The sequence below is a fragment of the Peromyscus eremicus genome, chromosome 13 (assembly GCF_949786415.1).
Source record: "Peromyscus eremicus chromosome 13, PerEre_H2_v1, whole genome shotgun sequence".
NCBI lineage: Eukaryota > Metazoa > Chordata > Mammalia > Rodentia > Cricetidae > Peromyscus > Peromyscus eremicus.
The window spans coordinates 52,560,264-52,572,439 of NC_081429.1; the positions used below are offsets into that span (position 1 = coordinate 52,560,264).

General features: G+C 45.3%; 1 protein-coding gene across 5 annotated transcripts in view; it reads right to left on the reverse strand.

The window, feature by feature from the left end:
- The window catches only part of Spats2l (spermatogenesis associated serine rich 2 like), a 167,798-nt gene that overhangs the window by 29,054 nt on the left and 126,568 nt on the right, over positions 1 to 12,176 (reverse strand). For all 5 annotated transcript variants that reach the window (XM_059278252.1, XM_059278251.1, XM_059278250.1 and 2 more), the window contains one exon: positions 11,269 to 11,404. In XM_059278252.1, the coding sequence (XP_059134235.1) occupies positions 11,269 to 11,404 (136 nt within the window). The remainder of the gene's footprint in view (positions 1 to 11,268; positions 11,405 to 12,176) is intronic.

The window sequence follows — 12,176 nt, forward strand, 5'->3', positions numbered from 1 at the left end:
GAAACACAGTGTCTTCCAGACAGAGCAGGGCTAACACACACATAAACTCAGACACACAAGCTCTGCACAAGTTCAAACCAGACAAAAACCCAGCACTGAGACGGGGGAGTGGACATAAAGCCCCACCCCTAACCAAGAAGGTATTTACAGTTAATATCTGCTGGGAGCGGGAGAATTGGTTTTCTCCAACAGACAGTCACTGGGTGTATCGCCTCACTCCAGGGCAGGCCGCATGCCCAGGAGTGATTGGCCAATACAGAATGGACTCCATTTTGTTTCCTTTGGTGCACTTTATGTTTCGTCACGTTTTTGTCTTATTGTTTTTGTTTGTTTTGATTTTCTTTCTTTTTGGAGAGGGAGGGAGGGGGGAGAGAGAGAGAGAGAGAGAGAGAGAGAGAGAGAGAGAGAGAGAGGAGAGCAGAGCATGAGGGGGTGGGTAGGGAGGTAGAGGGGATCTTGGAGGGGAAAATATGACTATAATATATTTTATGAAAGAAATTTTTAATTAAGGAGAGCTGAAGGGTAACTTCCCGCCAGTGTCTCTGGGCAGAGGAAAAGAATGTTCTTAAATGCTATGCTAGAAAGAGAGACTTAAGTGAGTGTCCATTGGGGAGCAGGCTAGTCATTTTCTGGAATGATATGACAAGCTTACTGACTTACACAGAAATATTCATACGAGCTGTACAGAGTGGTTAACTGTATCTCGGTTTCATAGCTGAGTCAATGTAAGAAACTCAATCAGCTTCTGAGCTAGAATATATAAAATGAAATTCAAACCCCATTCTGTCTAACTCCACAACACATGCTTCCTAATTAAGTGGTTAATAAACCTTGGAGAGTGTGACTTTTATTAGAATATGGCTTTGTACGAATCAAGAGTTTATAGCCGCTGAAATAAGAAAGCCGCACACATGGAAGGAATTCTCTTACTCCCACTTCATGTGCAGTTTGCTGTATCATTTGTTGTTGCCTACCTGACTAATTGTCCAGAGTAACTCCTGAGTCCTACTCCCTACTAGTCTCACAGGTTAAAAAAAAAACAAAGCAAAAAACTCTAAGACCCATTCTCAAATTATAATATAGAATAGCTCTCCTTCACTATTATAATGCATTTGCTATCTATGACAATGCTTAAGAAATTCATCTTAGTTTTCCCCTCTCTCTTTTGGAGACAGGGTTTCCTTGTGTAGCCCTGGCTGTCCTCGAACTTGCTCTGTGGAGCACGCTGGCCTCGAACTCACAGAGATCCGCCTGCCTCTGCCTCCCGAGTGCTGGGATGAAAGGCGTGCGCCACCACTGTCAGGCTGTATTATATATTCTTGAAAGACCTACCCTACAGGGATATGTAGACAGAACACTTGGCTTAATGTCGCCTCCTATTTCCATTCTAAGACGTCAAACAGTCTCAGACATCATCTTTTCAGACTTCAGAACAAAATCGGAAGCAATGCCGAGGCCGTCCTCGGCTCTTATGGAGGGTCTGCTCTGCAAAGCAGCCCGCAGTGAAAGCCAAGCAGACTCCCAGGGCCCGCCGCGTGCAGCTGACATAACATATGCAAGTAATCCACACCCAGGGCCCAGGAAGGCTATTAGTGGGAGGCGCTGTTTACGCTGCTTTCCTGGGACTGTACCTAAACCGAAAAGGCCAGTTCAGTACTTTTTGTATTTATCGGCCTGCTCTTCCTTCAACTGATTCATTCAGTCCCAGCAGTGGCCCAGGGGAGACATCGAATGCTGCGGAGAAAAACCGGAGGGCGGAAGGAAATAGGAAGAGGGAGGCTTCCACTGTCAAAGAGTGAGCTGCACCGATTTAGAGTGACATATATTCACAAGCGAGGCAAGATCTGGAAGTGCACCGTGCCGTGGGGACTCGCCAGTCGCAAAGTCGCAGGAACCTTGAGTTCCTCCGTGTGAGGCGGTATTTGCTCTTTTCACAGTTTCAGAATGAATCCTGGAGCCTACTCCTGCTTATTACATTGGTGTAGGGCGAGGAAAAGGAGTCATTTTGGGCAATTTGTCAGCTAGATGGCAACAAAATCCATCCATATGGCTCTCTTGAGGCATAAATATATTTATTAGCCTCTTTTATTATTGTCTCCATGTATCCTTTGCAAGTGTGTGCTCATTCTCACGCTGTGTTCTTTTAATATTCTCAAATAATACGGGCTATTGGGTGTGGGGGAAGGAACAGGTTTATTTAATTTCCTTTGTACAGTGTCTTGTACAAGGCACAAACAGGTGCGCACCGAGAAAATCCATTTGATGAGAAAGAAAGGGATTTGTGAGAAAGTCTTGTTTGGATAGGTTTTGATGGTTCCGAAGATTGTCTTCAGTTCCAGAGCGGAAAGACATAAAAGCCTTTTATTACATTTTAAAAATAAAAACACAATTCAAACTTCTGACTTTTATTAAAAAAACAAACCACAAACAAAAACTGAAAACCACATATCCCGAACTCTTGATTTTGTTCTTCCTTATAAAGCTGGCAAAATCTAGTAATTGTTTCGCACACTTCTTTTAATTAAATAGGGAATTGAAAGCATTGTGCAATCATTATGTAGCCATGGCCAAATAGCTGAAAAGCCTCCTCAGGTCATTCTCGTGCTAGAGACCCCATTATAAATACATCTTATTGAAAGGGACATGGAAAAGCATCAGTTGGTGACTGGACAATTATACTACACCGGGTGCCAGCACTCCAAGGCGCACACTAGTCACGCTCACTATTTCTGCCACATTGGCTTTACAATGGGATTCCCACTCATTCCCTATGCCTCGATCAAGATCCTTCACGTGACTGAACTCAATGCCAAATCGACTTGTTGCCATCTGTTTTGTGATACAGATCAAATTCTAGGGTCATTTAAAAAAAAAAAGAAAACAAAAAACAAATATGTGTCATTCCTATCAAAGTATATGTAGCTCCATAATGCTAATGATTCTCCTAATTAAGGGAAGGTAATTAAATGACCAAGTATTTGCTCAACCACCGCTGGAACATAAGCTATCCAAAAAGACCTTCTGCTTGCACGCAGTTCACACAGAACAAGGGCTTGCTCACAGTATGTCGCTGGCATTAGAGTGGCTGGACACGAGCCATGTATGCCTGGGAACACCAAGCAATACTGCTGCCTGCCTGAAGCCAAGGAAGACTATCCCCCAACAGGTGCTTAATGGAACGATTCCCCACTGTACTCTTCTTTACACGCCTGAGATCTCTGTCCTAATCCTGGTCCTCACTGTGATATTTGGCTTTACTGTAAAACGAGAAAAAGACTCCAGTAGAGACAGAATGGCTAATGAGAGTGACTACCTGTCGTTAGCTACAACCTTCAGTTCTTAATTTTTCCATTTCCTTCTAAGGACTGACTTGAATTCTATAATGAAAAACAGGCCAGAAAAAGCAAAGCCTTCAATTTTCTATACTACAATATAATTGTTTTTTCTGATCTCAGGGAGGCAAAAATGTAATTTGACCTTTAAAACGTGTAGCTGGAAGGGTTATGTTTCGGGCAGTATGGGGAAAAAGATTTTCCTACCGCTGATTGAAAAGGGAAGGAAGAAAGCGACGGGAAAGAAAATCCCCCTTCCTCATCCCCACTACTGGCCTTGGGGGATGGGGTGCCGGAAGTTAGATTCTCACAGTGTTGCAGAGTCTGTCTTTCCCTCAAGGAGGTACCTCAGAACATGCTGCACTCTCTTCCACTAGGGAATTCTCGGTATTATCGACATCTTGGAACGAACATGTCCTTGTTATAGGAGAATGGGAAGGAAGGAAGGAAGACTGGTGGAGAGGCCGTACTGTGCATCCTTGGCTGGTTAGCAGTGCCCCTGGTCTCACCTCGTGCTACCAGAGGCTGGTGACACTCCCTCCCTGCAGCTGTGACAGTCAACATTATTGCCAGACCAACTGTCTCCCAGAGGGGAGAGATTCACCAGCTGAGAGACACCCTCTATGCTGGCTTCAGACGACTTACCGTCCCTTCTACAAGATCCAGTGATTTTCAATTGTTACAAGACCCCAAAGAAAACCACCTGGATTTAAAACCCCACAAACAAGTTTTTATTATCCATTTATCTGTTGATGGACAATTAGGTTGGTCCCAATTTCTTGCTATAGTGAATAAAACAGCAATATGCTTGGCAAATTTCCTACAGTCACAACAATGAAAATTAGCCCTAGAGAAAAATGATGGATTTATAGAGTGGGTAGAAAAAACCCCGAGTGAGTGAAGTTCTGAGTAAAGCTGAGCTGGCCATGTCAAAGACCCCAGAGCCTAAGACCTATAGAGTAAGGGCAAACCCTTCTCTCCAGGAGGCGAGGCTCAGCGGGAAACAGCAAAGCCTTTCTATCTGGTCCACGCGTGGATGCTGACAGTGTGTGCAGAACATGTCCACCATAGCTTTCTCCTAGCCGGATGTTTACGGCACGAAGACTGTTCGCCTACAGAGATTGCTCCTACCTAGACTGGTTAAACCTGTCTCCTTGATCCTGCTATATACTATACACTCTGCCTCCTTGTTTATCTGTATGCAATGGCCCCATCTCCCTGTTCAGCTCTATAGAACAAACACACTGAGCTGCCAGGGTGCTGCGGGTTTCTCCGTCAGAGTCTAGCCCACCGGAGCCCGGCTTTTGGTCTGTTTATCTGTCTTTTCCTTCACTTCCTTGCCGCCCCAGTCAGGTTCACCCCTGGAGCCATGTTGGATGCACTAGACTTAGAATATATAATATCAGTTGGGTGGGGGTAGTGCACGCCTTTAATCTCTGTGAGTTCGAGGCCAGCCTGGTCTACAGAGTGAGATCCGGGACAGGCACCAAAACTACACAGAGAAACCAAAAAACAACAAACAACAACAACAACAAAGAATATATAATACCAAGCAAGGACACAAGCTCAGAAAGAAAAATACTGCGTGTTCCCCTTACACACACACTAGCCGTAACACACATGTACATATGTAAACAAGTGCGCATGTCGGCACAGTATAACATGCAGGAAAGAAAATGAGCAAGGGCACAAATTAGATGGTGAGGAAGGACCGTGGAGACAGTGCACACCCGAGTCACCAAAGAGGATATACAGTGAACTATTTTTCTAGTTTTAACTCTGTAGGGATTTTCTAGTGGCGGATCAACGTATAAAAATACAATCAATACTGAAAGAGCAAAATCCAATGTGAAGTTCCACAGTGTCTTCGGGATCCCGATTGCAAATGTGTCGAGGGTCACTGAGGTGTAGGGTTAGATGCTAATTTCAGTGCGTGATAGATTTTATCTTAAGTTCTCTAGACCCAAGTTGTAAGGAAAACACCACCCCAAACAAACAGAGAAGACAAAATTGAATTCTGGGGCCACAGAAGTAAGTTTGGGGGTGATGCCTTTGTAAAGGGTGGCCGAAAAGCTGTAGGAGTGTTTTAACTATTAGAATGTGGTGTGGAAGCACATATTAGATCAGAGGCACTCTCTCTCAGGAAATACTAAGCTACACACACACAGACCTAAGGAGCGTGGAAAAACCAGGTTCTCAGCATCGTGAGCAACACCTGGCACCACACAAAAGCAGTGCCAAGGTGGGAGGAGGGGATGAGTGTTTGGAGCTGGTGACAGGGAGGGCTGGTCACCAGCTCACAAGAGTGCTGTGCTGCATGATACACCTCCTAACATGGCCTCAGACTGGAGTGGCTCAGAGGATGCCCATCCCAATAATTTGACACTCTCTGGGTATCTGAGGAACAGCACTGGGGTAAGATATCACTGTGACTGGGTGATTTGGAAACACAAGCCTCACGGTCACTTCCTGTTCGGAGGCCTCCTCAAGCTCACACCCCGAAAAGACCACCGGATTTAAAATGTCAAAGAGATGATATCTGCCTGGTGCGTAGGGCCACCTGGCCAGCTAGGGTGAGAATGTGGGCACAAACTAAGGCTTTGCTCAGATACCGGCAAGGCTTCAGCAGCAGGTAAGGGGGTTCGGGGGTGCTGGTAAAAGATAAATTCACCTGAAAATCGCTAGTTCTTCAACTTGGGATTCTCACACTAGAATTTATCTTTTGGTTAGGGGCCAGGATCGCTAGAGAGCATTTGTTACGTGCAAGTATGTCACTTTGGGTGTGGAACACATCCTCACGAGGAGGATGAGGTCATGAACTGTGGAAGATCGGCAAGTTTCAGTGAATAAAAGGCGATGTGGAGACATCAGGAGCTCTGGCCTGAAGGGGGCGACAGGAGGAGAGCCCCTGGCTGTGAGGAAGGAATAGACAGGAAGGAGGAAAAAATGAACTGAAAGGTGGCAGAGAAAGGGGAAGTGGGCAAGGGCTGAGACTCATGTCTCACCTCCGGATTTGGCCCGGGCTACACCCAGCCCCTATTGTGGTTGGAATATGAAAGGGTCTTCATAGGATCCCAGGTTTGAATACTTGGTTCTCTCCTGGTGGCACCATTTGGGGAGGCTCTGAAACTTTTCAGAGGCAGACCCTTGTGGGAGGAAGTAGGTCACTAGGGGCGGGCCCTGAAGTTATACAGCTTAGCCTACTTGGGGTCAGCTCTCTGCTTCCTGACGTGACCCAGCCTCTTCATGGTCTTGCCACTGGGCCTTTCCCACTGGGATGGAGCGTATCCCTTCTTAACTGTGAACTGAAACAAAGCATTCATTCCTTAAGGTGCTCCTTGTGCTATTGGGCCGCAGCAATGAAAAAGGTAATGAATACAGCCCTTCTCCAGGGAAAAGTACACAAGACATAGGGCCATTGTGGCCCCTTGCTACGGAAATGTGTGCTTTGACTGCCTTTTTTTTTTTTTTAAATTTAAAGTAAAACAGCTTAAAGTGATTGTCCCCTCCATCCCTCAATCTCTATACCTCATCGCCACCCCCACCCACCCTGCCACTAGTACACACACTACTTTCCTGGCTCCAGACCAGCTTCCGTCTTCCTTAAGAGTGCTCTTAATTAGACGTTAAATTGACAATAACACCTAACAGGATTTTTATAGCTCTATTTTGGGATACTTTCTCTCCCAGCATATGGCAAGAATATTGAGTGTTTTTATACTTCCTTAATGTTTTTTCAATTTCATGTTTTATTGCTCATTTTGAGTCTTCATAATCAACTTGGACACACAAACACTGGGTTTGTGATGGGAAGCTAGACTAGTCGACACACAGAGCAATTAAATCTGGCAGCTAGGGATTCCAGAGGATGACTATTTTCCAGATGTGGTAGGAGGCCAGTCGTGCCGAGAAGCAGCTGTTTCACGTTAGTTCCTGATGTTACTTTTTATGCCCCTGTTGCCAAGTTTATCTTCTGTTCAGACGTAGTGGGAGAGGGTCATGTCGTCTTGGTTACTCACTCAGATGCCCAGTTCTTTCTGAGAAGGTGGGAATGCCCCATGGATGGCCACTTAGCCACGTGGGACTGTGTCCAGGTGAAACGCCAATGTTGTATTTTAGCTACTTAGCGGTTTTCTTTGGTAACTGTATTGGGCAAGGGTTCTTCACGGCCTGCTTGGGAAGGGGGAATACACAGCTCATTTGGCCCTGGTGTGTCCTCTGTAAGGCCGGAGGATGTACAGCAACCACCTTCTTCATGAGAAGTCACCATTCCCATGAACTTCATCAGGAGTTTTGGCGGGATGCACTCAAAGCAGAACACGTGTCCTCAAGTTGGCAATTGGAGGCAAAGTGAAGTTTGTTTTCGTGTCTTACATTTTTTAAATGTTTTATATTAGATGTATGTTTTTATACATTTATTTATTTCTAAAGGACACGCTACTGAGTACTTGGGAGTTAGGAGGACTGGGTGATCCAAATAAGGACCAGAGGACAGACTTAGGGGTAGGATCACTAACTCATGCCACTGAGGGTCATACAAGTTAATTACTGTTCTAGAAGGAGCAGTTTCTTCAGAAAGCCAGAGGATGTGGCCCAAGAGGACGTGGCCCAAGAGGACGTGGACCAAGCGTTCCAAATCTACAACCTCCCTCTGGTTGAACCCAAGGTTTGCCAGTATTTAAACTGGTGGTGCTAGGCACACAACTCCCTCTACTGCCTACTGTACGTGACTCAGCCATCAGTAGGGAAACTTCTTTCCCAAGTCTTCTGGAGTCTGATATTTTCATGAATACCACAATTCCTAAAATTCATCCTTCCCTTTCCCTTAGGAGACAAGAGGGAGGCTCTGTCTTAGTTCATCACTGTGTTGCCTGGGCCAAAGGCTTGTCTGGAGCAGAAGCCAAGTTTTCCACTTGGCAGAAATGCACGTAAATGGCTATGTTTAAACGTTAATTTGGTTTTATTTTTAAAGTTAGCACACATTGTTGTGGGATGGTTTTTATTAAGGGTTAGGTCAGAAAAGGAGTGTTGGGGTTTACTTGGTAGCCACCCCATATAGCAAAGGGTTGAACTACATGCTTTCTTCTTTTGATTTGGAAGGCAAGTGTCCTTTTGTCTTGTGGGGGACTTTTTAGCATGGCAGGGCTCATTCAGAACTCATCTTCCCACCAGGTTAAAGTGGAAGGGGAATCCGGAACAGAGAAATCATACTCAACTTCTGTGGCCACTGGCTTTCCTGCTGCACACTTCCACCAGTTGAGGAGTCAAAAGCTCCAAGAATCTGTTGTAAATCTCCAGCGGTCTTGTGACCTGTGTGCTGTTCATTTTACTAATACACAAAACGAAGTAAATAAAAAGCCGTCACAGCAGCCGGAGGAGAGGCAATTTGAGGTCACTGATCCACTTGGTCAGCTAGCGCCTGAGTCACTCACATGGAAGGCATCACAAGGGGTCCTCAGAGGAAGCACTTACTCTACAGTGCCAGCCAGATGGACAGGGCACAGAACTGCCCTCCAGGCTGAGGACTAATCCCCCAAGACCAAGGCTGGCAAATGGCAGACCCCAGGAGCCAACCTTGTCCCAATGTCTTTCTGCATTGTCCAAGGTTGCTTTTAGATACACAAGCAGAGGGGGGTGACCATGAGCTTGGAACGCTTAACAAATTTACCAGCTGGTCCTTTCCAGCTAACCTCTGCTGCCCCTGGCTCTAGACACTTGTTGGACAGACTTACAAGCAACAGGACAACTGCCTTAAGGAGAGATTGGAAAAATCATAACTAGAAATGACTAAGAATTCTGATCTTCAATAGTACAGCATCTCTGCTGTGCTTAAGTAATCACATGAGTTCTGGGAGTTGCTTTGAACAATTTAGCTACATTCTGGTCCAGAGGAAAGTTCCATGGATGCCATGGCTGGAGGAGGAGGGTCGCTCATCTCAGAAGACCTGTAAGGTCTGAGTGGCAACTGAGGGAGACAGTTTCCTGTCAAGTTCCCGGTGTCTCCTGCACCCTTGGGATCTTGTACGTAGCAGATGGCTTAAAATTCATGAATTTTAGATTAAGTTAGTCTGAAGCTTAATCCTTAGTTTTTACAACTCCACAGCTTCTGTTAAAAAGCACATCAGTGTCAAAGCAAGGACTTGGCATGGAAAAATATGTAAAAAATGCATAAAATTCTGGTATCAAGGGAGGCCAAGGAGATATGGGGGACAATTCCATGACCCTGGGTACCACGGTTGGGTGGTTTCATTCGGTGGGAGCGCCTGTATTCTGGCCTGGATAACTGTGGCTCTTCAATTTTCTCTTTATGGAGTTGTTGGGACTCATCCCACTGCCAACACTGTGAGAAGCATTGGACTTTGAACAGACAGTGAGTGGGAAGACCACTTCTCCTGCCACGGTGGTTGTTCTACAGAGACTTACATGTGACCAAAACCAGCTAATGGAAATTAGCCATTGCATTTTTTTTTCTTGCTGGAATTACTGCCTAGTCTCAGGGGCTAAGACTTAATGGAGAAGCCCAGAAGCGGGGGAATCTGCGGCCACAGAGCCACAGAGGTGTCTGTCTAAGAACGAGGTAAAAAATAAGCAAAACCGGGAGACTGTGGGAGATACTGCAAAAGAAAGAATGGAGGAAGAGAGTGAGGAAAGAGGCAGGAAGAAGAAGAGAGACTGGATCCTGATAGTACAAGAGTACAATTTGACTTAGAAGTAGATTTATCTGAATGGAGCTTCTGGAATATATATATATATATATATATATATATATATATATATATATATATATATATATATACATGTGTATACACACACACACATATCAGCTATGAGCTTCTCTTTTATCTTTAGTATGGCTTTTTTCATTTGAAATGGAATCTTAATTGAGATTTTTTCCCCATGATAATAACAATCTATATAATAATAAATATTTCACATAAGTAAACATCCAGGACTTAGAGAGAGCGTTTTTCATTAAAACCAGTTGAAGGGAGGGTAGGGGCAGCATCTAAACCACATCAGGGTACCATTTTATTATTTTTTTGAAAGAAAGAAAACAGGTTTATTGAGTACACCGTGAAGGGCAGCGAGCTGGGCAGTAATGAGCACCACGGTGGTGGCTAATACTGATTGTCAACATGACAGGCTCTAGCATGGCTGAGGAGGCCGGCTTCCGGCCACACCAGTGAGATATTATCTAGATCAGACGAACTGCGGTGGGAAAGGCCCACTGCATCTGCGGTCGGTGGGCTGGAGTCCTGAATATGACTAAAAAGAAGAAAGCAAGCTGGGTAGCAGCACCCACTCATCGGCTCTGCTTCCCGAATGTGGATGCACGGTGGCCAGCGGCTTCTGGCTCCTGCCACCTGCCGCCATAGCCATGAGCTCCTGCTACGGTGGCCTGCACCCTCAAACTGGGAGCCAAAGTACACCCTTCCTTCCTCAGGTTCTTTCATCACAGCTGATATAACCCCCACTGCCTACGTCAAGAATGGAGCTCTATCACGGAATAAGATGTTTCTTTTTTTTTCTTTTTTAAGATGTTTCTTTTTTGCTAGGAGAATTTAATGATAATGATGGGAATATTTTTGATTTTTTTCAAAGATCTCTCATGTGATTAGCCTTTCATGGATGTCAATACCATTTAAGCACCCTGCCCCCCTGATAAGTTTTAGTCCATATCCTTGATGTGCTATTAGACCAACTTCAATCTTCTGTGAATTACGATGTCTATCAGAGTTGTTCTTATTCAAATACTTTTTCTTTTTCATTCCCACGATCTATTTTCCTGCCTGCAGAACTTTAAAAACGTCAGCCAGAGAGCTGTTCTGTGATGTTTATGCATGAAATAAACCACCTTTTCCGTCTGATGCTGTTTCCCCGGCCATGGGAGCAGCCCGGCCTCGGTGAGTTTAGAGGTGTGGGTCGAACTACTCACCAGTTGTGTAGTTCAGCAAAAGCCGCTTTGATCTTCTTCACAGAACTGTCCACTTCCTCTTTGATCATGACGCGGTATCTGGTTAGAGAAACAGTGCAGCGCTGCAGATCCTTCACCGATTTCTCGATATTTGGGCCTAAAATTGATGCCAAAAAAAAAAAAAATGATTAGCGTCACCACTTCGTCTTTTATTTATGAGCTTAAAAAAAAAAAAAAAATGAGGCAAGTCATCCACCCCAAACAGACCTTTTCTTTTGTGTTCTGGAGGAAACACCTTGCTAAGAGGGAATGGTCTGTTTGGCCCTCTAGAATGCCTTCACCCAGCGGGGGCTCTGGCTGTGCCATGTAGGGGACACCTGTCATTTTGCTCTTTGGGAAGTGTCATGAACTGCAGTGTCTTCTGATCTAAAGGTCATTTATGGGGCTGGCTCCCGCTGTGAACACCACTGCATGGGACTCAGAGCCGACCGAGATTTTGGAGCAGGAAAATGACATAGAGACAGGGAGAAGTACAAATGGGCTAGAGAGGCCGGGGCGTGAGAGCCAGGTAGGTATGCTGGCTCCCGACCAGCGTCCCGAGCCAGGCCTGGAAACAGCAAGAGCGTGAAAGCAGCTCTTTGGGGGCCCATCTCCCCGGGTTTCCTGTAACTCGTACTGGGGTGGAGAGCCTGCATGGCCAACAGACTGGTCTTATCTCACCAGGAGCATGCTTCTTCAAAGAAAGAACTCTCCCTCAAGAAAACGGCACCAGTGTGCCAAGCCAAAGCCAAGGAAATCAAACACAACTGAGGCTGGGTCAGAAGGGCATTATTTAGTCTTGGAGTCTGAAAGGAAGTGACTTAGCCATTTCATTTGTAAGGCTAGTTACGAGTCAAAGACACTAAGGTTTGAAAAATGGAAATCTAGTG